The 27,269-nt window shown below is 38.8% G+C and overlaps 1 protein-coding gene across 1 annotated transcript in view; it reads left to right on the top strand.

Annotated features, from left to right (window-relative positions):
- The window catches only part of scube1 (signal peptide, CUB domain, EGF-like 1), an 87,840-nt gene that overhangs the window by 3,513 nt on the left and 57,058 nt on the right, over positions 1–27,269 (top strand). Inside the window, 3 exon segments of the mRNA XM_030149886.1 lie at positions 12,524–12,649; positions 24,155–24,235; positions 24,238–24,288. Coding sequence (XP_030005746.1) covers positions 12,524–12,649; positions 24,155–24,235; positions 24,238–24,288 — 258 coding nt within the window.

Below are 27,269 nucleotides of genomic sequence, written 5' to 3'. Positions count from 1 at the left end.
AAAAATCACCTACATTCTCAGTTGAACCGATTGTGTGATTTTAGCCTGTAAGCTAATTGCCCATGTTAAGAATGTGACTTCGGCCTGGTTAGGTTTTTTGTATTCTGAAAATATGACTTAGGCAATTATTTTAGGAATGTGACAATACTGATAAATATATCCATAGATATATAGATATATATGTCAAAGTAAACACAACCTTAGTATGATACTATACCTAACCCCAAGTTTTAGCAGAGCTTGACAGTAATATATGTAACGAACTGGAGTTACTGGTAAATGCTCATGGAAGTTAAATATGATGTGATATACTCTGGTGTGAACTTCAGTCTACCCCAAGAGCTGAGCCTCTGATGTAATGGTGACTTAGAACTGTTTCACCCCACCCCATCAGCTTCCCCTCCTCCGTCCCCCGCAGGTTCTCCTAATTAACAGAGAGGAAGTGGTCTGAGCGAGGGTGTCGGGGTGGGACAGGGGCAGCACCTGGCTGTGCGTTCACACCTCCACTCACTTCTGCCTCATAGCACACCGCAGCTGGAGCTCACCAACTGCACAGATACGCTGCCTCTGTAACGTTGAATCTCTGCTCACATGCATTTTTATTTACACACATACACACACAATGTAAAGCTCTGATCTTTCAAATGTACAGTACGCTCTATTGCCTTTATCTGATGGGTGGCTTTATGACCCCCACAGAGGTCACAAGTCTTTGCAGCTGTACGTTGTTTGAGAAGTGTACATTTCAATAAGGACCTCAGATGGAATGAGGGGCTGTTATGTATCACTCTTGCCCTCTCACACACATTCATTCTGCTTTCACTTACATTTAGTTTTACTGTACTCATACACACGCATGTTTTAAAACATGCATTCATGCATTTTGCTCTCATGCATTTAATATTAATAATATATTACCTCTCATATTATAATAATGTTAATAAAGTCGTCAGTAAATACAGAAGAAGCTTGTATTGCATGTGTGCAAGAGAGTATACAGGGTGGGGAAGCAAAATTTACAATATTTTGAGGCAGGGATTGAAAGACAGTGTATGACCAATTAGTTTATTGAAAGTCATGAGAATTTATTTGCCACAAGAAAATTGACATAATAGAAAATGTTTTTATTCTATGTGTCCTCCTTCTTTCTCAATAACTGCCTTCACACGCTTCCTGAAACTTGCGCAAGTGTTCCTCAAATATTCGGGTGACACCCTCTCCCATTCTTCTTTTAATAGTATCTTCCAGACTTTCTCGTAATAGTTTTGCTAATAGTCATTCTCTTCTTTCCATTATAAACAGTCTTTATGGACACTCCAACTATTTTTGAAATCTCCTTTGGTGTGACGAGTGCATTCAGCAAATCACACACTCTTTGACGTTTACTTTCCTGATTACTCATATGGGCAAAAGTTTCTGAAAAGGTATGGATAATAGTGTTAGGTATGATTATGACATCAATATATGTTTGGTTTGAAAACAATTGACGTAGTGCCTGCTGAGAAAAAACAACTAAATGTTCATTGTAAATTTTGCTTCCCCACCCTGTAATAGAAATAGTATATTGGAAATGAAAGGAAGGTCATTTATAACTGAGAACCATGAGTGGAATCATGTTAGGGTCAGCATGGAAAGGGATGATGGAACAGAGGGAAAGAAAACCGAACTGTGTATGCAAAGGACACAGTGCATCCTGAGATACCTTGCCTCCACCATGTAGGTTGTAATAATTCTCATTATACATTTGGACAGCAGTACAAAATGGAAAACTCACTGTATACTGAACTATACAGAGACTTAGGTTGCATGCTACTGAAACAGTTTCAATATGTGCTTTACGTAAACTCTGGACTTCAGTGAACACTTTAATAAATGAGTTTCTCTCATTTGGCATTTTGTTGATAGTTGTGAGACCCCCGTCTAATATACTGGTCCAAAATCTCTGATTAGCGTTAAGTTGGACTCAGATGTAGTGACAGTGAAGGTCATTGTGTATGATTTACATCACTGTCATAGTGGAAGAGACCACTCCCATTACACTCCCTCAGCCACCATCTGCACTGGTTGCATTTCAGTTCCTTTGACTATACCCTTTAAATTTATACAATTATTGAATATTTTAACTAAAATCCAACAACACATTAATTATGCAGGTCTCTGTTCTTTTCTGCCTGGAATATATCTAGTGTTTTATTATTTTGGACAGACAGACAGACTCTGAATAACAACAGCTCCTCTGTCCTTTGAGCTCAGCCTCCACAGGAATATGATCTTCCTCCCATAAAGTGGCTGTCTGAGCAGACCTGCCCTGCCAGCCACTTTTTATTACATCACTTCAGCCTCTCCAGCATGTGAATCAGTGTGCGTGTGCTGTTTTGAGTGTCTGAAGACGTTGTGTACTGCATCGATGGAGCTTGAATGTCAAACGCTTTTTATTACATCACTGCTCTGCATTCAGCCTTTGGATGCTCTTGTGTTTGTGTGCGTGTGTGTGTGTGTGTGTGTGTTTGTGTAGGTGTGTGTGTGTGAGCTGTCTCACAGTGTCAAACATGTTTTACCCTGAACACACTCTCCTCCCTTTTCCTCCTGACTCACTACACTAAGATCTATCAAATTCCCCCTCTGGTGATGAGGCTCATGACAGGGACGCCAAATGAAGACAGATGGTAGATGCGAGTTGACCCCTGACCTCTTTGATTAGATATGGGAGATGTAATTGGCCGGCTGTGTTTTCCATCAACAGGCATTACGGGCCACTTTGCTGGCCAGCGCCATTAGAGGCTCTACTATTCCTGGAAGCACCTGGAAGCTACACAGCTTCTGTGTTCGCTGTTTGCTGCTTCATTATCAGCATCATTTTCCGCAAAGAATCACTCTACAGTCTAGTAGAGCATGTAGAGAATTATAAGAAAGTGGAATAAACAGTTTGAGCAAGGATTTTTACTCCACATTCCTCTGGAGTACTTTTTTATATCCTTCATAAAGCACCTTTATTTATTTGCCCTCAGAGGTGCTCTTCATATTCCATATTTGAAGATATAATCTACTGCTGATATCACAGAAACCAGCAGCAATTTGTGCAACAAAGAACAGGCAGGAAAATTGGGGATAATTAAAAATAACAGCCATGTTAGCTTCTAAAAGACAGACTTTTTACTGTAAAATATACTTCATTTGAGGTCTGTAAATTTCAGCCTCTAGGAAAACAAACAAAATCAATATCAACTAGCCAAAATATTAGATTTGATAGGATAGCTACATATCCTGATCCATCCTATAAGATACTGGATCATCATTGAAGTGACTGAAGACAATACATTTTATGGGTTTGAGAAAACTCTTGTTACAGGTCATATTTGTGATAACTGTGTGGCTGTATTGATTGGCAGATGCAATAAAAAACAGTTTTTGTAAAATGTTTTGCCGAATGTCCACTTACTCAAGGCTGTGACATTTAACACTTTCACAACACTTGGCTGGGAACAATGCTGCGTATGTAGTTTGGTTTGCATACAGAAGAAGAAGTAGTCCAAGCATTGATGATTGTGACACTTACTGAGACATGAACCATATTGTTTAATTGAGTTGACTGTAGGAAATGGACAGTGCAGTAAGAATTCAGAACATGTACTTTATTGATTATTACATCATCTTTGCCAGTTTAGTGCTCCCAGGGGCCTATATGGCTCCACGTTGAGAAAAGATTCATTCTTGTTCTTTTGTAATGGCTGGGATTCGAGCCCCGGTGACCAAGGGAAACGACCTGTGCTCTCAGCCTCTGCTACACTTCCGCACTACAAATTAGAAGCTCGCAGGCTGTATTGTCCTGCCAGGAGCCGGCTCCACGGTAGCTCGGCACAACTCGGCAGGATCACATCCCAACCACACTGCTGCCCATGGGTGCTTTCCTGTTTATCTCCAAGCCTCAAGTGAGAAGGGTTTCCTGAAATATGATCAGGCGTTTGAGAACGCTGCCCACTCTGCAGAGTTTTCCACAAGCTGATACTGCTGGCTCGTTATGGAAAAATGTGAACTTTTATCCCCGTGCTGTCAAATGAAGAGTACGTGGGAGGAGTTGTGTATCAGTCAAACCCGCTTTACTGCACGTGTTAGCGTGTGTGATTGTGTTGAACAGTGCCAGAGTTGTCTCCTTGTTTACAGAAAGATCAAGCAAAAGGAACTGACTGGCTTTTAATAGTGTGTTGTGCACTTGTTTAGCAGGCTGACAGTTAAAAATTCAGAACAACAGGAAGATAACTCACAAGCATCAACAGGACTATGCTGAGTTTTGAGTTCAGGGGAGAACACTCTTGGGGGGGGGGGTTAGGATGGGATTCTTTCTGGAAAAAAAGAAAAAGAAAGACTGTCAGACTATGCATGTTACAACTGTGTTAGTAAAATTAGGGTAACTTTAATTTTTTTTTCTCCATCAGGATGAATATATGAAAGGGGACACCTTTTTAGGAATATTACTTGATTTTAGATGACATGTTTTTTTTGTTGGTTTGTTTGTTTTTTATGGTTCAGAGGGGCTAGAATGACTGGTTACCACAAAGCTGTCAAAGGCCTGCGGAAGCCTCTCTGTGTTTACTCAGCATTTATCACATAGAGGCTAATTATGTGTTTTAACACCAAAAGTTACTATTGCTCTCTATCTAGATGCACAAATTGATGTGTGTGAGTGTACACATGTACAGAAGCAAGTAGCTGTAATAAAACATTTGGAGTTATACATGACACTGACTAGTGAAGTTATAAAGCAAGTAGTGGTGGAGTTTGCCTTTCTGGTGGTTTGTGATGCATTTACACAATACAACATTCAGATGTGTCTTGACTCACTTGAAATGTTATAGTGCTGATGCATGACCTTGAAGTAACAGTTTTACTTTGATTAACAGTTTACTAACGTGGAGCTACTGACCACAGTGCACTGCAAGATGACACACAGTATACATATAACAGGAGTGGGAAAGGATCCAGGGTTCAGCTTCTCTGTCCCCTCTTTTTTTTCCCATTACTTTGTATAACTATTTGTTTCACTTTTCATGTGAACTCAGAATATGTTCAAGATCTAAAAGGAAGCTCTTTTATCACTGTATCTCTATGACAACCAGCTTTTCACCTCCATTGAGAACAGCAAATAAAGCCATAAGAAAAATCTCAACGTCAGTGACACATAACAGATTACAAAAGGCTAAATTGTATTCCTTATTACTGAAGAAGTAATTACTTTACTGTATTATATTAATTAAACCCTTGTAGACTATTGTCGCAAATTCGCCTCAATATTCCAGTCTTTTGTAATAAGGTGCTACTTAACACTCTTTGTGAATGGACATATTTATCTATGAAACCTGACGTTCATAGATCAGTTTCAATGGCCTGTTACAGTAACAGTGTTATTAATTTCATGACATTCTACTGATTTTTGGATCATTTTTGTTTTGTTTTTAATTGTTGACTGGAGGAACTTATGCTAATTACACCAATCATGCCAAATGTCACTAATTTGCATCATAGCTATTGTATGTGCTGTACTCAAATAAACAACCTCCACTTAATTTAGCATCTGCTTGAATGACACAAATAATTGATTTTTTATTATAACAAGTTATAGCCAGCATGTTGTTTGATATTACTGACATTTTGCTTCAGAACCTGACCACACTGTAACATCTTTAATAGCATAATAATTCATATTTTTTTTTACATGGCTCAGGGATTACAGCAAGTCATCCTTAAGGTTGGTGGTTTGATTTCCAGCTTCTGTCCACATGTCAAAGTGCCCTTGAACAACAAACTGACCTCCGAGTTGCCCCTATAGACCGTGACACTGGTGTGCTAATGTGTATGTGTTTGTCTGTACAAATGGGTGAATGTGACGCATTGTAAAGCCCTTTGGCTATCTTACATTAAGTTTTTGTTTTGAAGAATAGAACATATTAAAAAGAAATCTGCCAGCATGATTCTGCTCATAGCTTCCCCCAGACTCTGAGCTTCAATGACAAACACCTGACCTGCTTTACAGAAAGACAGAGAGAGAGAAAGGGTATCTCATGGGAAGAATGGATGGTGAGGGAGGCGGTGCAGGTGGGAGGGCGAGAGGGAGAAGTGGCAGACAATTATTAGGCCATTGTCTGCCTGGTGTCTGCACCTCCGTCATCAGTCAGCCGCTCTCCTCACTGGCTAGCCACACACATACACAACCTACCCACCACATATCCATTTGCAAACCTTCCTCCTTTTAGTATGTCTCTCTTTCTTTCATGGTGAGAATGAGCAGGTCACAGCCTTTATTTATAGATGCAGTCACCTCATGCATTGCAACCTTGTATATGACTTCTAGTGATGGAGGTTAGAAATGCCCTTAAAAAAAAAAAAATTCTCCCTGTCACTTTATAGCTGCATATTAGGTTTTTTCATAAAAAGTATTTAATTCGATTTGGGCCACATGCACAGGTATGCAACTAAAACAAAATAGAGCCCTACAAATCTTTTTATAGCAGATTTTTGACTTGCATTTGCATCCGGTAAGCATAAGCATCTATTATATTATCTAGTATATTTTATTCAGCCAGTATATAAAATCCCATAGCCCCAGCACAAGAAAGGATTCAGCCACTGTTACCCCCACCAAGGAGGTCATGTGATCACTCTCATTTGTTTGTCTGTCTGTCCATCTGGCTGGCAGTTGATCTGTGAAAATCAGACAGAGGTGGACTTGATTTTCACTTTCTTCAGCATTGGAGACCTCCTGCCATCTTAGAGCTAAGAGTAATAATATGAAAAATGTGTCAGCAACTGGTAAACAAAGGGAAATATAAATAATAATCTGTTGTTTTTTGTGGTTTAATTATACTGTGATACAAAAGAACAGTGCACTTTGTCCTGGTGTGCTTTCCTTGCAGAGACATTTCAAATATCACCACATAAATGCATAGTACTAATGTTTGCCATTGTGGTAGCATGTAAACAGACATAAACAGACATGGAGCAACATTCATGGACCGGTATTTTTAGCCACCTGATGAGTGTAAGTAACATTCATTTTCCTGTGTTTTGTTGTTTATTATCCTCTACTGTTAAGCTGTTTGAATGTGTGGCTTTCATTACTGGCTTGTTGCTCATGTTAATGTTCTGCTGTTGGTGCTGGGCTGTTAGCATACAGTCAGTGTTAGTAACTACTGACTAGCGATTGCTGATAGAGTTGAAAAGTTTCTTTTACAGGTATGTTAAAGACTGTTTCATTAAATGTTAAAGTTAGCATTCATTTGAAGTTAAGCCAGGTCCCTTTCTCAGAGAAATGTCTGTTGGCTTGCTAGCTTAGTTGCTAACACTAACTGTCATTTTGTTATTTATTGTTAGTGGGCCGTTCATTGAGTTTCCTACAGCCAGTTTCTAAGGTTGCTTATTGGAAATATCTTGTAATAGCCTATATGTTTTTTTGTTTTGTTTTGTTTTTCCAACACGGTCTAAAGAGTAAAACTTTGTACTACAGAATGTATTTTAACTTAGAAGCTCAAATAATTCGAAAAGAAGCTAACTATTTAGCAACTTAGCTAACTTTAAATTATAAAAAAATGTTTTAATAAGTAAAGGATTCTACTTTATTCTTCATTTTTTTTCTCTCTTTTTTGGTGTTTACCAAACTTTTCTGTGAGTTTTTTTTTAGGTACAACTTTGTTCATAAAAGCAGTGACACTGAGCCAGTATTAATCCAACTATAAGCTAAGGCTAAAAAGTGCTATAACAACTCACCTAAGTGAGGATTTTCTGCGAGTCAGTCTCTGGGAGTAGGCTAACACATGTTTTATCACATGTAATCCTGTGATTTAGTTATATCCAAAAGTATTATTCATGGTATTGTACTAATTAAATACTGAATTCTCTGGCACTCTGCTCCCCAATTTACATATAGTCCCACAGTCTCATTAGTGTGCTTTTAACACTTGTTTACTGTTGTTCAGATCCATGGTCATTTACACAACACTTCCCTCATCAAAGCATAGCTTTATCACCATTTTGTGACAGCTAATCTGGGACCCTTTGAAAGTATGGATGAAAAATGTGTGGGCACACACATAATGACTCAAAAATGGATTTTACCCATAAAACCTCTTAGGAATAGGATTGTATGGTATCACATTGGGCTTTAACATAATGATCTGCTCAGAGTAAATTATCTTATCTTCTGATGTTCCGAATATGTTACACCGCTCAGTCTGCTGCACCAAAATAAATTAAGAGACACCATGCATGAAATGAGGGCAGCCTTCCCTCACCCTCCCTTGTGCTCTCCGTATGCCCTCTAGTATGTCTGTTCTGTTAAGGGGTGCAGGCCAGTCAGTGAAGGCGCCTAATTCACTTGATAAGACATGGAGCATAAACATTTCCCTGGCAATTAGAAAACGTGCGCATGTGAGCGGAAGAAGCAGCCAGTCCAAAGCTGTTGGGGCACCGCTGTCAGATGTCGACAACAGCTCTGGGGCAGGAAGTGGCACCGTTTGGGGCCAAATAGACCATATGAGCCACCTTCCTTCTCCCTCCACCAAGCAATCCACCTGGCCCTAATATCTTAAAACTATCATTGCTGTTGAGCTTTCTAGCATGGACTACCATTCAGCAGTTTACCAGTTTGTTGAATCTGTGGAGTTAAAGGATTTAACCAACAAGATGGGTTCTGCAGCTGAATCTGAGCTGATCAGATTCTTTTATCAGCTCTGTAGTTTTTCTTGCAGCTGTCAGAAGATTTCTCATCTTACCAAGTAATTATTGGCCTTTTGGGGCTTTTGTGTTCTCTATCACCAGTGCACTTTGTCTGATTTCTTATTGAGAGCATATTGCCTTGCTGTTACTATCAGAAATATATTACATACTTCTGTAAATGAACAGATTAAAAATGATTAAATTACAATTTTCCTACATAGAAGCTTCGTTTCCCTAATTTTATTGCTGCTAAACATTGGTTCTGCTGTTGTGTTTCACATGGACGTTTATTGTGGAACACATGACACCAGGATCAACAAGAACAACATGGAGCGTAGCTCAGAAGAGATGAGCACATAAAGGCTGAAAATGTCTATATGCTCACTTTTCTTCGTTGTAACCATCACTTACTCCTTTGAACTTTCAAGGTTTCACTCAAACATTAAAAATATTTGGCTTTATTTTTTAAATTGTAGCCTATGTTTGTTCTGAAGGATTCTGTTGGGTCTCTGTAAACTTAATTTGATTCTGATTTGAATTGATAAAGCACTTTGTGACTTTGTCTGTGAAAAGTGCTCTATAAATAAAATTTACTTACTTACTTACTTCCATCCATCCAGTTGTTAGTAAGTTTGTAAATTTTGTACAAATTTCATGAAGACGCCACATATTGTACATGTCATTTGACATCTTTGTTTTTGTTTATATAGATATTTTTATATGTACTTTTATACTGGTGTTATTGTTGTCCTTATTTCTATATAGATATGTTTTATATATCCTTTTACTTTTATACTTTTTGTGGTGCTGGAATAAAGGACAAGTTTCTTATTTTCAGACATGTCCATTTCACATCTTTACTATTTTTTTCACCCATTCAACTAATTGTTTAATCAAATCAAAGAAAACAATCGCCAGATTGATTGATTACAAAAATAATCGACAGCTGCAGTTCTGGTCTGGATGTTTTTGTGTATTTTTTAACTAGTGCTCAACTAATACGTTTAATGTGGTGAATTGATGTCCACATTTGCTTGACTCTGTGCAAAAAGAATCCAGTCTGTAAAAAGCAGCCAGGTACAAGCTATGGCCAGTTAATGATCTCAGGTTTGTGTGCACTTGCATGAGTCTGTGTGTTTGAAGTGATTCAGACACCAATTAATCACCTGCTGCTTTTCATTCATCCTCAGTGGTTAGGCTCTCTCCCCTCTCAGCCTTCCTTTTAGTTCCAGTCTTTACCTTTCCCCCCATCTCTGACAGATGAAAAGCAGAGCACATGGTAAGTGCCACATCGAGCTGAACCATGCCATCTGAGCTGGCAGCACAGTAAAGTGTCCAAACAAGCTTTCCACAAACAGTCGCCCATTCCAACTTGCCCTAATTGGTTACAAATGCCTTTTAGGATGAGCCAGTGATGGCTATGAGGACTTTGTATACACAAGGCTCATGCTCTTTAAAGCACAATTTTACCATGATTGATTTTCTTTTGGTCATTTGTTATGTTTACAGTCCCTTTGAAATAGATCCTCGTTGTTCTTACACACATTCAACTCAATTAAAATGATGTTTTTAGGTTGTGATGTTGGCTCTCACAGTTTCGTGTCATGGTACTAAATGCACTGTTGTTGAAATTGATAATCTTCTAATCTAAGACTGTGATGTTGGAAGGTTCTTTAAAGTACTCAGACTGGTTTCCTTTGTCAGAGATCAGACAAACAGAATTAAAATGCACTGATGTGTGTTGGCCTACATAATTGGCTTCCGGTAAACATCCCTGTGGTGCTCCGAGATGCTGAATATGGCTGTGATTTAGCTTCTGTCATGATGATCACTAACAAAGTCCTTTCAAATGAGGATCTTTTCATGTTTATGTCCGTCTGCTCTTCAAAGTGATCACACTTGAGCCAAAATCCCCATGTTAATCATTATCAGAGGGAGTGTTTGGTGAATAGAAGGTCTTTGAGAGTTGTTGTGGATTGGGGTGTTGTAGTGTGAGTTGTCTAAGCGTTTTATGTCTGCATTTGTGGGTTGTTGTATGTGAGACTACATTTGTGTACTGTATCTCTGTGGTTTCTTAATAGGGTATATAAGGTCAATATTTAAGTCTGGGTTATGTTGACATGCAGGATGTGGATGCTGGAAGCCATGTCTTCTTTGTGTGGGTGTCACACATTTATGCTGAGAGCCAGTCAGTGGTATCCAATCCCCATATCAGTCAAAACCTTGTCACCTGAGAAACTCAAATAAACAAAGGTTAGCAGCATAGGCCATTAACTGCCAATATGGAGGACTGAAATTAGATTTGAGAAATGCTATGAAAACTGTGAGCCTTAGTAATATTTAGGCTACTTCACATTCAGTGTTGCTTGAGATTGTGGAGCCTGAAAGGTTAACTTTGTATGAAAATTACTAACAATATTTCAACAATTAAGTTCATTAGAATGACAGGTTTGCAAGACATACTGTGCATGCGTTTATGGATGTATATTGTGAAGGCAGTGGGCCTGATGACCAACCTTATGACTTTTTTAGGCATTTTATTGCTTTATGAGCAAATGCTCTGAAGTGGCTTTGTCAAAATTTTTGGACTGATAGCAACAGGGACAGATGTGGCCTAGAAGGCTTGGGAAGAGCCTTGGATGCCCCCAGACTGGCACAGAAATTGTTGGCTAATGTGCACTTGAGCAAGCCCCTTAACCCCCCCCACTTGATCCCCCAGGCCTAACATGGCAGCCCACTGCTCCTGGTCTGCAGTGTGGTGTGTTCCTGCATGTTATTCAGCTAGGGAAGGGTTCCATTTGGGTGTGTGTTCCATGTCCGCATGTAAAATGTATTCTTAATTCAACCTTTAACGGAAGAAAGGTAGATAACAGACAGATGTGCAAGAGGGTGGACAGACTGGTCCACATTTTTCATCAGTGTGGCATCTTGTTTGGCAATGAGGAGAAGATGGTCTACAGGTACAAACTCAAAAGAGCACAGAGATCTGTGAAGGCAGCACCTGCACCTGCACTGTGTCATTGTCAGAACAGAGGGAGGAGGAGGAGGAGGATGTGAACTGGGGTCCTCCTTGCTCCCTGGTAGATCTTATGCTGTTCACACGGAGGGGGAGGACTGTTTGTTTAAGTGGCTCCGCATGGCAACCACTTGTGAGTGGCTCCTGTGAAAGCCTCCGCTGGCTCAGCATGGAGGTGGGGGTTTGTTGGGGCTCAGGGTCTGAAATCAGATGAATAAACACCCACTGACACTTGCTTCTCCTTCCTCATTCCCAATAGAACTCACTCTACATTTTAGAGTACGACCCGTTACATACCTGGGAACAGTGATGGAAAGAAACCAGTTGTGCAAATATATGCCACAATTAGTAGTAGATATGTGTTAATGTATGATTATGTAAATATTCATGTTGGGATCTTTCAAAATAATTTGGCCTCACGGTTAAATCACAAAATTGAAACAAAAAAATCTCAAAATTTTCCCAAATCTTTCTTGAATTAGTTAAGAATCAGGTGCAGGTGTCAGTGTAATAGACTTTAAAGTGGTGCCCATTAAAAGTAAGAAAACACATAATCACCTATCTTAACTAAATCTCTGTTTCTGTAGTAATAGATTACACTGTGATTAGATTGACTCACAACCATTTGCTGTGAGTCAATGCAGAAGTTGATGAACAGGTCTCTGAAACTACTCAGAATATGTGCATTCAACAGTACAAGATCTGCCAGCAAAAAATGTTTTAAACTTTTTGAACAAGATGGAAAACATAAAAATTCCAACTCGTACCTTTTCCAGTAAAACAATTTCCTTTCTCTTTCAGACATGGACGAGTGTGAAAATGACTACAATGGGGGCTGTGTACATGAATGCATCAACATACCAGGAAACTACCGCTGCACCTGTTATGATGGTTTCATGCTTGCTCATGATGGACACAACTGTCTGGGTAAGAGCTTTTGAAAAAAAATCTTTGTTTCTGTGTTAACATGGTGCACATTTATATATATACTGTATCAACTTTTGAATGAATGCCCAAAGAACTGAGAGCTACTGACAGTTTTAGGTTTTGTATTAAAAAAAAACTAGGTGTTAATCAGTGTATGTGTGGTTATGGATTTGTGTGTGTGCATGTCTGAGTCAGTGTACTGTGGATAGATGTGTCTCTTTGTGCTTAGAAGAGTATGCTTAAGGGTGCATGTCTGTTCCTGTGTGTGTGTGTGTGTGTCGGTGTGTGTGTCACTGTATCTCTTAAGCCTGTCTGGCTCAGCTTGCCTTTCTCCAGAGAGTCCCTCTGTCATCATTTGGAGGGTTTCCATGATTTCTGCTGTTTTATTCTCACTTCCCTGTACTGTTGGGAGGTCGGTCGGGGTTGAAGAGTTCTTGTACAGATATCTGGCTGTGTTTTATTACTGACAGATCCAGCCCATTTAGCTCCAGTGCTGCGTTATTGACTTAGTGTCAGCCAGACTAATGTTTTTTCTGCCCCATGCAACACGTAGTTCTGCACGGATGTGCTCAAACACATTTCATCCCGTCAATTCCCCACTGCTGACAGACATGAGCAAGATAAAATTAAAACCATAAAAGCCGTGTCATGTTGGATGCCATGTGTCTTTGGTGGGATACAGTGTGTTTTGGCATTTGAAAGTGTTGTAGCTCATTCTCTGAACTTTTGGATGGACTGAATGAGAGATTGAGTGCTAATAGCAGCAGCCAGCAGAGCAGAGTAGCTGCTGAGTTGTGGATTCACCTCACAGGAATGACTTTCAGACAGCTGATATAAAGCAGAGTTAAGGCGTTCTGCTATCAGAATTCAAGATGTTAAATGAGAACACTGTTCAAACAATACGCATGTGCTGAGGTTCAAACTTGCCTTTGTGATTTCTGCTGGATGAGAAAAACTTTTCAGCACTGGCCGCACTAACAGCCTTATGTTTTACAGTTAAACAGTGTCATAAATCACAGCGCTGATGAAAACATCTGTATTTTGCACCACACTCCCTTCGCCAAAAACAGAAAAATGTTTTAACTACACATTTAAATCAACACATCGGTATTCATTTTTAATAAATTACAAACACATACACGTCACTGAGAATGAAAAATGTAATTTTAATATACTTACCTTTCATCACATAAATCCATCACCATTGGTTTTAGTTCACTTGCTAAATTACATTGAAGAATAGAGGCATATTTTACCAGATATAGCTTTGTACTAGGATAAATCACCAGCTACAGACAAGTTTAACAAGGTTCCACCCATTTACCTTAGATATTTATATGGAAATCCAACAGTGAGGTGAGCTAAGGAAACATATAGATCCACAAATTACTAGTTAAACTCATTAATGTGTTGCTATGGTATTTGTGGTATATATCATATACCATTACACAGTTTTCTTCATTTACAAATAGGGATACACTGATCCGATATCAGTATCAGGCATCGGCTCTGATACTCAGTGTGTGTACTCATATTCGTACTCGTAAAAGTAATCCGATACAAATGCACCAATACCACTTACAACTGTGTGACATTCACAGTTCAGTGCAGCAGGTACGCGGCGGTGGAATAATGTGTGGGGAGTGTGAAGAGTGTGGAGATTTTTCAAAATAAATGATGGTGATAAAAGTAACGATGACTGCAAGTAACGTTAAAGACACAGACAGATGCGGATTGAGCGTTCTATCCGTCCTCTGCGTACATTCCATCCATTTTCCAGGTGCTCGTGAATGCGGACCCAGACGGAGAATACCAGCGGGGACCGTGGAGGTAGAGGATCTGTTCAAAGAGCGACTGTGTGAGTTAATGAAAAACTACTGACAGATTTATGACAACTACCCAGGGCTGGGCTGGGGGTACGAAGCGATGCAGACCACCGCCAGCGGAAGTGAAAATGAAACTTATCGCTCATTTATCCTTTCTCTACCTGCTGAAGCTTCGCTTTTAAACCTCACCAACAAAAACACTGCAATATTAGAATCACATTAGTGTAACCTCTGTCGTCTCCATGTTTGTTATTACTGACTTTCTTCTTCTCAAAAAACTGGTATTTGTCCAGTATGGTTAATTAAGAACAGCGCCCCCTGGTGGATTAATTGAGAAACGCTCATTCCAACACATTAAATGTCAGTAGCAGCACCTTGTTACAGTCAGACTAATGACAACGACAATAAAGCACATTTACAAAAGGAACTAAAAACTGGAATGGGATTATTAAGTACTCATATCGGTACTTAATATTGGCAAGTACTCAAATGTAAGTACTCGTACTCGTACTCAGTCTGGAAAAAAGTGGTATCGGTGCATCCCTATATACAAACATACATTGTATGTGCAGTCCAACTTGAGAATATAACCGTGCATCCTCATGCATAGTCCAGATCTGGTTTTGCACAGTTTGGTGAAAAAGTCAAGTTATGGTTATTGAAATTCACAGATTACTGATAACCTTGAAATGTGTTGGTGGTGTTGTTTCAAATCCTACATGCAAACTTGTACAAACTCAATCTTTAAATAACAACCTTTTACAATTGCATAAAACAAATTTCGCGTGTGGGACAATAAAGTTTATCCTGATCCTGATATAATTGTGCATATTGACACAGCGTTTGTGATTGTGAATATCTATGTATTTCTATTCATATCCCACATAAGGTGACTGAACTGTAAAACTTTATTTATATGGTAGAACAAAACTGGACTGTAGCATCATAGTGGCCATCATAACCTGATGATAAAGTAGGAAACTCCTGTGAATCAGAAGATTTAGGCATTATTATACAAACATGAATTTATGAAGATTGCACAGTATTAACTTTGAGTATCTAATTGTCATTAATTAAATTTAATTAAATGACAAAATATAAAAAATGTTAAACACAGGACAATTCTTATCTAAAAAAGGAGTCCCTGGCTGTAAAAGAACCAATTTTCCCTCATAAAAATGCCTGTTTTCCATGTTCAGACAGCAGTTGGAGGGAACGTCTCCACTATAATAGTGTCTGACCATGTTTTGTGTTGTTTGTTTCCTGTTGGTTGTGTGTAAAAGGGCCATGAGTGTCTACAGCCGTTAGCTGGTTAGCTGCTGATCTTTCTATGTGTTGTGGTACGCTGAGGAAAAGAGGCATCAGAGCATATAGTGGGATTTTACCACACATGTTTGTGCCATTAAATCAAAAGATACTAACTGAGTCATGTGAGAACTGTCACCTGCTCTTTATGGTCTGGCAAGAGGAAATCAGCCCACGTCTGACTTGAACCCAGAGACTCGGTTTATTGGATGTTGACTGGATGTGGCCTTAATGAACTGCTGCTAATTAAAAGCAGGTTACTGAGTTCAAACGAGGCAGTAAAGCGTGAAATCAGATGCAAGGATCGAAGCAGGCTATACAGCAATTCCACTACTTCAGCTTATTTCTGCATTTCCTTTCTTTGTCTCTTCTTTTTTTAGTTTTCTCCTTTCAGTCATATTCAGTCTCCTTTTATTGGTCTTTCTTTTGTTTCTTTTGATTTTTGCTTGATTCTTTCTTTCTCTTGCTACACTTACACTTATTATTTGATCCTATTTTCTCCTCACCATGTTTAGTTCCTTTCTTTCCAACTACCTTTACATTTTTTTCCTGTTCTTTGATTTATATCACTAACGCCCTTTCCTCTAGTCTTTCATTTGTGCTCATTTTACTCTTCTTTTTTGCATATTTCCTTAAATGCTGCCTCATTGCTCCTCATCTTTTTCATTGTCTTTCGTTGTCTGCCCGACCTTCATTCGCTCACTTCCTGTCTGTGCATTTCTCTTTTTTTAATCTCTATTCCTCTCTATCCGTCTCTTTTTCCCCTTCATTTGACCTGAGCTACTCCTCCTCTTTGTCTGCCAACTTTGTATTCACTTTCAGACAATTACCTTAATAGCTGTCTGGTGTCCTTTCCTATTTACTTTTTTTTCTCTACTCACATTTAAATCTATTTGTAAAACAAATCGTTGGATTTTTTTAGATCCACAAAGATTATGTTGCAAGTATATTGGCTCTTATTGAACTTGAAGTTCTTGTTATTTAAATCATCAAGCAACAAAGTACAGTCTGATTAATCTGTTAGTGTTTATGATATAAATAAATAGAAATAAATAATACAGTCCACTGTTTTAACATCTAATTAATCTATTTAAGTTTTGTTTATCAATTTACAAAATTCTTTGAAAACTAAAATCTTACCTTGGTTAAGTACGTACAGTAATATCTGTTATTAGTGACACACCATCCTGCATTTCTCATTATTTGATATTCAGGTGGATTTTTGTAATTTACAACGATAATTCACTAATGTGTTGAGTGAAAAAGAGTATATTGATGGTTTGAAGGGAAGGATAAGACAGACCTTACTTTCTCCTGCTACCTCACGTTTCAGCAACTATGATGTGATCTTTAACTTTGCCTGAATGTCACACAGCTCAGCCTGTCCTCAGCCTGTCCTCTGCTCTCCAAAGATGGGAGTGTGATACTGACACTGTGCTGATGAAATTCTGAGCGTTACCAGATTTGAGATTTGAGCTGTTTATAACCTCTTTTCTGAAAGATATCTGAATTACAATAACAATACAAATACATTAATTTTTTTTTCACTTCTCTGAGTATTTATATTTGAAGTTTCCCTAAAGTCTCTAAGTGGTAGGCCTGTGCCTGTACAAAGTGAAGTTAACATGCATCATTATACACCATACCTCACCATCTCCACTGCCAGTTTCCCCTATCTCCAAAATGTTTGCGCATATGCATCAGAGTTTCCAAACAGGTGTGCACATTCTCCCACAGGATTTGTTGTAGTAGATCTCAACTTTTCCACCTCTTTCAGACCGTTTTGTGTGTGATCAGTTGTTCTGCGGTGCAGTGTTGACTTCCCTAATGCCCTGCGCTGTTGTTGGCTGGGGAAATAGCTAAACAGTAGCATGAATCACAAGTCTTACAAAAGTTTAACAAAGTTCAGGTTAATTACATAAAATACTTACATTAAAATGAAACTGTGAGGTAATGTTCATCCACTGATTACTAATTAGTTTTACTCATTAATTAGTAGCCAAGATGTATGTGGTACTTTACAATGACATATAAGCTGTACTATTATAATGTTTTGTACTCTGCGTTATTGGGTGCAGGTTTGAACTCACTGCCCAAACTACACCCAGAATTGCCCCAAATACCACAAAACAAGAGGAAAATAACAAAATACAGGCAGAGGGCAGTGTCTCTGCAGGAAAACACACCACCACATATTATGGATTAGCATTGTATGAGTCTATGTTTTTGCTCTTTTTTTAAAGTAACGTATTTTACCCTGAAGGGTTTTGTGTATCCAGTTACATTTTTATGACTTCTGACTAATCATTTGTTTTTTAATGCCCACTGGTTGTTTTACACATAGTGTTGTGTGGTGTGAAACCACTGTGTTATTATGGGAAGAGATGTTGAAAAGATGGATGCTCCTAAGCAGTAAAAATTTCAAAACCTCCTTTGTATGGGAAGGTGTTGAAACATCAATAGTGGCCTGTATTATAAGACTTACTGTGATGATAGCACTGTTTTAGCAAATGTGGGATATTGTTTTGTAACATACATATTTCACATTTGAAACAACATAACAACAAAAAAAGAGAGACAGAAAAGGGACCTTCCACTGTGTTAGTAAGAGCTCCAGTTATATGGATGTTATGAATCTACAGTATAAATTTCCCACTTTGAGAAGATATGTAACAAAGTAGATTAGGCTATACATTCCTACTGACATATGAATACCAAACCATCACCAACTTCTGTGATGTGTTACTGTCATCACTAACGCTGGCGGTAAATATTTCCCTGTGATGCATATTTACCATATAAACAGACCTGTCATAGAGTGACATGTCGGCCTATTGTCAAGCCACAGTTTAAGCTGTGCTCCAACCTTCCTCTACATGCTGCCAGTCAACAAGGACCTCAGTGTTTGTTATAATGTCTCACTCTCAAGTGTCTCATTCAGCAAGAGATTTGCTGTATGGATAAGGGTGCACGCTCCCTCTCTCATACCGTTTATACTTGTACACACCCAATTAGTATTGGCAGTCTGTGTAAAGTACAGACAAAAATTGTCTCTGCTCTCAAATGACGAGTTGTCATAACATAGTACGTCAGTTCTGATGAGTTCAAAGATGCTGTAAATTAAAATCATATGTCTTCCATGACTGGTAGAAATGTGGGACATGCTAACAGTAACCGCTCTGCTTTCTGACTCATCTGTCAACTGGGATTTAATGTCACATCTGTTCTAAGAAGACATGTGTTACAGTTAGTTGTTTGGTTTCATATCTTTTATTTTGACAGCAGCAGAGGCTGAAGAATTTGTCCTAAACCCTTCAGTTTTACACCTTTAATAATGCAGTTGGAGTAAACAACAGAATCCAGTCTCCATCGAAGTCTAACAGTTCCGTCAGAAAACAGCATTTTTGTTAATCTTGTTTGTCTCACTCTCAAAGTTCACACTCAATTTCTTTCGTATTTTTTCGCACGCTCTGGGCCTGCCTGTGAAAAACAATAAAGGCTGTGTGGCTTTTAATAGACCTAAACCATGATATTCAGAAACCTCAGAACCTTGTGGTGTTGGGAATGAATCTTGGACAATAAAACTTCTTTGGAAAATTGAAAAGTGATGAATTAAAAAAAAGAAGAGAGAATCAGTTAGCGTGAGTGTGTGCAGGAAGCTCCTCTGTCATCTCAAAGATGCATTGTGTCAACAAGTTAAGACACTAATTGATTTAAGATTGCCTAATGGTGGTATGATTAAGAAGTGGTCTTGTTCAGTTCTTTTCTTCCTTTTGATTTTGACTCTATTTATTTTGTTTTGGCGTGGACACAGCTGGGCTCAATGTGCCGACTGTTCGGTGCCCTCTGTGAAAGTCTGGTTCGCTTGTGTGAGTTTATTTTTCTTCTGAAACGTCCTTTTCATTCCACGGCGAGATCTGAGAGGTGGCTGCACAGCAGGGAGGCAGCGACCGCAGCATGTCACAGAGAGGTCCAACATGGGGGAGGGGGAGGAGGTAGGAGACAAAACAGAGGTGGAGAGAAAAGGCAGATGAACTGAAACTCAAGTTTAACAAGCTCATATGGAGCCATTAAATACACATTAAGGAAATGAGAAACCATAACTGTTTTATTGTTTACACAATACTTTACAAACAAAGGCCGAGTGGTAATTTGTAATATTTAAGCATTTTCTTTTAAAGCTGAATTGGCCAAATACACCAACTCTATTGTAAATGAGTTAGTGTCAAGATAAATAATAGTAAATAATAATGGATTCAATTCATATATTGCTTTTCTAAGCTAAAGCATTTAGAAGATGGAAGATTTGATAATGATAATGACAACAATTCCTTAATTCATTTCCCACTGGAGGGTCACAAGGGTGCTACTGGGTACACCCTGGACCTGACACTACTTTAATGCAGGTCTGACATTTAGAAATGAAGAACTATTTATACCTATGGGCAATTTGGAGTGAAAAACTAACCAGTTGAGGTGCATGTCTTTGGAGTGTGGGAGGAACCTGGAGTACATGAAGGGAACCCATGCAGATACCAGGAGAACCTGCAAAGTACACACAGAGGGGCCCCGGGTGGACGGTACAGGGTATGAACACAGGTCTTTCTTACTATGAGGTGAGACTAGTCTTTAGTAATACATAAGGGACTACAAAGTCATGCAGTAGTCTTATTATTTCCCACATTTGTTTTGCTGGATGGTGGCCTACGTATAGTTTGCCATATTATCAGATTTACATACAAACTTAACATAACCTTTATCTAAACCCAAGCAAAATGCAAAATTGAATACTATTTTTTCCTTTTTGATAGTAGTACGCTAGTCTCCCTGGCTTCCTTTTCCTCACTCTCAAATCTCTTGCCCCATTGCTCTCCTCCTTGTGTGTCATGCACATCCTCATTGTGTCTAAACAAAAGTTTACGCAAGTTTACACAAGCACAATCAAACAAAACAGAGGGGCTCCAGTTGAAACTTGCAACATGGCCCTGTGGCCCAGAAATATTGGCAGAGATCAACTGAATTGGAGATGTCTGCATATCTTCCTTCTGCCTCTGTGTCTCTCTGACTTTATCCCTCCAGGCTGAAAATTAGATGCATCAGTCATATTAATGACATCCATTAAACCAAGAGATTTGCCTGAAATAGTGTTAGGAAGTGCAATGAAAACAAAGCCCAGAGTTCAGCAAGGACACCATGTCTTCTGCTGCGCTAACACACCAGTGTATTTGTACATGAGCCAGAAGTTTATGGATACATGTGTCCAAAACAGTAAAGTCAGTATACAGTTGGTTTGGACCCTCATTCGTGTAACATTTAGAGAAAGTGTCAAGCATACAGTGTATGTGAGATGCTGGGGCACTTTGAATGCATGTAACAGTTTCATACTGACATTCAAAACAATCAGGGCAGTTCTGCTCTTTTACCAGTGTCAAACATGCATACTGAACTGAATTAGATTTTGTGTTATATAATATATTCCCGTGTTTCTGTTCAATTGTAAAAAGAAAAAAAAAAAAGAAGTAATGTTGGCTGTTGTAATTAGAGGCGGTTGTATGTGTAAATCATGACATTTTAAATACAAGGTGCTTGCCAAATTATGGAATTTTAACACTTTAGCAGTAGTTGCATTTTATAATCAATGACTACAAGCTGAATAAAAATGATTTACTCTATAAATTTATACAGTAGCCATCAAGATGGTAAAGTTTGTTGGCAGCAGGTGGTACCGAGCCAGACCTCATTGTGTTAAAGATGCTTTAACTCCCAATGACACTGTTGAGAGTTGACGCCAGCATCTGTTAATATCTGCCCTGTCACTTGCTCTCTGTTCGTTGTTTTTATGGCCCCCTTTTCTCGTTTATGAACTGAGCCCAAGGGTCTGAGACTGGAGGAGCTTTACTATTGGCACCTGTTTTGTTCTTATTTTTTATGTTCCCTTTGGAGTGAATTTCCTTTCGCCTTAAATCTGCTCAATGCAGGGATCACTTCAGAAAAGAGGAATAACAAGGAGGTGTAATGAGTACAGAGGATGAGGAAAGGAAGAACATCTTGACAGTATAACAGTAAATTTGTGAGTTGCTCTCTGGTGAACAGTATGTATAGAAAAAGATGGAGCAGATGATAGTAGAGGTATAAAGAGGATAAAGACCATGATTTATCTTTTCTCCTGTTCTATTTCTCCTCTTTTATTAGATGAAATGATAGTTCAGAGGTTTCGCTCTCTTCACTCTCCACTCTTGAACAAGCTCCCCAATGCCATCTAAAAGTTTCCAAGTGTGTCTCCAGGTAGAATTAATTACACTTCTGTCAGCCAATGCTGCAGACACAGGGGGTTAACAGTTTAAATTTCTCTTGCTGTGCATGTGCAGATGAGATTCTTCTACTTTCTCAGTGATTCTGTGTTTTTACATCAAATTCTTAAAGATGCTATAAAATGTGTTATGGATTGCATATCAGAAAAGCACCTTTGAGTTATATTGAGTCAAAGAGAACACTTATAAGTAAAAAATACTCTTGGTATTAACTAGTCTTTCACTATGAAAGTCATCAGCTACATTGTTACGTGTTCAGCCAGCATTTTGTCATGTAATATCAATTGATGTTTTGCCATGTCGTATCATATGTTGCTTTACTACATCTTTACTCAGTGCTTCCATGTCACATCAATGTCATGTCAGTTGATAACATATCACACAATGGTTTGTCTTATGAAATGACACAATACAACACGGTAGACATCCAACATAAAGGAAAAGATGATGGGAGTGATGTCTTTGAGGACTAAACGGCTCCCATTAACAGAGCACAAGGTCTCATTGAGTTGTTTAATGAATATAAAATTTATGTGACCTGCTCAGTCGCTAGATCTTAAGCTAATTGAACACCTTTAAAATATTTCATACCTCTATATTTGACAGCACTTCTATCATCATCATTAATACCAAATGAGGGAATATGTTCGGGAAGAATGGTGTTCATCCCTCCACCACAGTTCATAAACTAAACATGTGCACATGTGCACTAAAGCTGTGACACAGCACCTTATGAAAACACTTGATTTTGTCACTTATCTGCATCATCACATGCTGGTTGATGGTTGTGAGTGTTGTGTGTTTGTTTCTGGCTGATAAGATCAAGTGAGATTCTGTCGATGAAAAAGCAAACTGACAATAAGGACCTTTGTCAAACCTAGAAGAACTGAAGTAGCAGATTGAGAACAATAAGAGAAAGGGAGGTGAACTTTTATTTAGTCTCCTTGTCTTATCAGTGGATGATATTTTCTTACCTACTTAAGTCAATATCTGCACTATGACTAAGTGGTAGGAATAATGGAACTGATTCGATAAAATATGACACATTACATTACATTCAACCACAACAGTTTAGAGTTTAGATTATCATATATATTTAGATTTAATAATAAAATACATGCAATGTAATGTACTATAATATTCATAAATTGATCAATGCTGAGCATGAGAAATGCAGGAATGGCCAACTGAAGGGGTCAGCAGCATATGTTAAATAAAGCTTCTCACTTGAAACTTTATGGCATGAGGGTTATAATGTTTATCTGTGATGTGATATTCTGGCTTGCTCATGTCCTGTTGAAGATAAGTAAGTATTGGATTATAGGACAAGAAACACCCATATTTCATACTATTTATGCGTTTTTCTGTCTTTCTTTCTCCATATGGTTGTGTAACCTGTCTGGTCTGTCTACAAGGTCAACACCAGACCCCTGCAACCACATATTAAAACCTGAGACTAAACACAATGCAAAGTCTTCCCGGTCGGGGCCTGGATACGTACACTGGAGCGGGCCTGTTTGATCCTTGTTAAAGTCAGTCGAGGGTGTTACATGTTTCCAGTTCACTTCTGCCCCATCAAAATGCCCCATTGGAAATTTACTGGCCTTTCAGCAGCACAGTGGGGCCCTATAAACACACTGGTGCATATAACACATTCACCCTCACACACATACTGTAGATGCTCTAGCTCCTATTGCTTCACAGTGGCATTTAATTTAGCCCCATACAGTACCAGATCAGAAACCAGGACACCATGTCCTATAGATGGTATGAATGATCTGAGGCTTTGCTTTTGTCAGGGATTGTGGTTATGCCTCCCATATGTTAATGTGAGTGTATTTAAAGTATATTTTATTTTGAGTGTGTGTAGAAGAGTGCACACACAGCTCTCACATTCTTGACTCCAGTGTCATCCTTCTAATCAGACATTTCCCGGCATATAAACTTCCACTGACACATGTTTGTTTATGAAGCCTAATGGACTGCTATTCCAACACACTGCCATTGCTGACTTTATCTTTCTCACTCTTTGTCTCTCTTTTTCTCCCTCTTCATCCTAACAGATGTGGACGAGTGTGTGGACAACAACGGTGGATGTCAGCAAGTGTGTGTCAACACCATGGGGAGCTATGAGTGTCAGTGTACAGAGGGTTCTTCCTTAGTGACAACCAGCATACCTGTATCCACCGATCTGATGGTAAGCCTGAGACAGTCTGTCAGTGCCTGAAAGTCATCATTTTAAAGAGGAAAAAACATCATTTTTACAACAAGCAACATGTATTTTAGAGGGTTTTTTTTGAAGTTTCTGAATACTTATTCCTCCATACGTGATAAAATGTAATAATTAAAATGTGTACCCTGTTGCTGGTAGTCTGGTTTAATGAAATATTTTCTTAGAATTATTAGCAAATGCATCAAAAGGTGAAATAACTCTGCAGATACTACAAATTCCGTGTCAATAGATGGAAGCAGTTTTCATGCAAAAGAAAAAAAGGAAGTGTTTGTCTAGTTGTTGTGGCTTAGAAATGCAGGTTTAATGGTTAAAGGATCAGTGTGCAATATTTAGTGACGTCTAGCAGTAAAGTAACAGATTACAACCAACTATAATGTTTGTTTGATCTGGCTCACACTCAGACATAGTAGGTAATGGATATGCACCTTAGTGCCAGACACATCTTCTGTAAAATGGAAACTTTGCTCTGAGCTACAACATGATCAAAATCCCAACAATTCATATTTTTACATGATCATAAACTAATGAAAACATTATTATGACTCCTACATTCCATTACTGTTGGTCGATCTTCCTAAATCCAGCCTAAGTCTTACCTTTAATGGGTTGGCCTAAGTCATTCTATAATGATGATTTTGTTGCATTGACTCGACTAATGTAGTGTGTGAAGGTATGCTGCGGTTTTTTAAGGTAGAGGTTTTATCTCTCCTTTTTGTATTGATAATAACTAGAGATTTCATAACAGAATACACAATCAGTTAGTGCAGAAAGTTAGATTTTAGAGCTAAGGGGGATCATTTGAACACCTTTAACTACAGGTGTGATGTCACATTTAAAAAACCAAAAAACTAAATACAAGAAAAAAGGTATAAAAGAATAAAACTCTGGTAAAATCTCAATGTTTTGAACATTTTATTCTCTAATTTGAGTGGATATTATATTTATTTCTAGAACCTCCTATAGAGTAATTTGTCCTGCATGTGACTTTTTGACACAAAGAAATGTGGGATGTGAGGGTGCTGACATCACTTCTCTGGTTGTGTTGAGGCCCGGTCAGTCGTCTTCCACACCCACAGTGGCACTGAGAGACAGTGGGTGTGATGTGTGACTTGTGACATGTATGTTTGGCATCCATTTCATGATGGTTGGATGTCTTAACATCGTTTGACCTCAGCTCTCTGGCATCACCATCACAGTGCGCCTGTCAGATGTAATTTATGGGCTCCATCTCCAGTGGCGAAGGGCTCTGAAGGAGTGATGATCAGAGGTGAACAGGGGTCACTGCCTCTTTGCCTCCACCCACAAACCCAGGCACACAGACATTGCACATTCACAATACTCATATGCAGGACGTCTGTGAATGGGGACAGTGTGGCAGTAGAGCTCAAAGGCAGATGAGAGGACGCATCTGTCTCTATAAGACTTTAAAAGAGGAATGTAGAGAGGAGTGAAAACCAAGACGAGCACAGAGAGATCAAATACAGAAGAGGTCACCAACACAGTGGTCTCTCCTTTATTCTTGGTCTTCTCTGCTTCTTTGACTTTGAATTTGGTAAAAGTGAAGCTGTGTTTGGAGCCACTGTCAGGATTTCAGTGGAGATGTACACAGAAAAACTGAAAGAGATGCAGAAATAGAAGTGTGTTTACTCACTGGAAACCCCATAAACCAGCATGTGAATATCTTTCTTTTTTCTTCTCATTCCTTTCCTCTCTTTTAAAACTATTTCTGTCATTTTGAAAGTTTCTGCTGTGCCCAAATGAGAGGGAAACAAATTAAGGTGACAAGCATTGAGACCTGTTGCTACTGTCTTTGCTGGATGAGTAAAATTTTGCCATCAAACAAGGCCACAGGGTGATATAAATATAGAAAAGCAAATGGGAATGACATTGGAGACTCAAACACACACTGAAAACAACATTCCAGACTAATGGCTCTTTTTACTAACAAAAGATATGTAGAATTACTTATTCATTAAAAAATAGTAATCCTCAAACGAGTTGCTCACATTAATCTGATTAAATATGGAGTTCGATGCCCTTTGAAATCATTGCCAAGGCTCTCTAGTTCCATAACAGTTCATCCTATTTTTTAACTATGTTATCGATCAAAGCAGTAACTGTGTCACCATGTATGATTCCGACTCCTGTTAGAGGGATGTTCACAGTAATGGTATATTCCTCTGCCCTGGCGAGCTGTCCTGAACCATTAACCACACCCACACACCCCTCCACCCTGTCCAGAAATCCTCAATTGGACACTTGTCTCCTCTCTTGGACAGGAATAGCATCCCGGTGTCCCTTAGGACTCTCTAAGCAAAGTTATTTCCATTTACCCTAAAGCTCCTTTCTTCATTTTCTCTCTTTTCATTTACTCTCTTTATTTTATCACTCAAAACACTGTCTTTCTCCCCTCTCTGAGTCCTGCATCCATCAGCCTCCATACATTCCCCCTTTGACTATGCCAGACCAACATCACTGTAAGCTTCCAACAGGACATAAATCTGAATCAAATGCTGTTGCATATTTATATAGACTAAGTAAAGGGTGGTGTCATGGGTGGTTGATCGCTCACTCAGGATATACTGTGTTTTTGTGCAAATTGTAGTACTGCACTACTTGTTAAATCAATGCTGAATGGCTTTTGCAACTTTGATACAGGTCAGATGATTGGAGTAAATGCCGGGTCAAAGTTCAGCTGTGGTTCAGTATCTTGATAGTTAGCATGTGGAAGGCACTCTACTAGGTGAGCTACCAGATTGTCCTGTTCAAGCTGCAGTCTCGGTAGAGGTTTTACTTCAGTTTCATTTTGTTTAACACAGTCCTAGTGGAATTCACACAGTCCCCATATGGTATTCATATTTATAATACACACCTGCCTTTCTCAAACTTTAGTCCCAAAATGGGATGGAGAGGTGTTATTATTGGGTAACCATCAACAGAATAAG

This window comes from Sphaeramia orbicularis, chromosome 12 (assembly GCF_902148855.1).
Source record: "Sphaeramia orbicularis chromosome 12, fSphaOr1.1, whole genome shotgun sequence".
NCBI classification, from domain to species: domain Eukaryota; kingdom Metazoa; phylum Chordata; class Actinopteri; order Kurtiformes; family Apogonidae; genus Sphaeramia; species Sphaeramia orbicularis.
The sequence above is the reverse complement of the archived record's forward strand: the minus strand, read 5'-3'. Positions and strand labels throughout refer to the sequence as shown.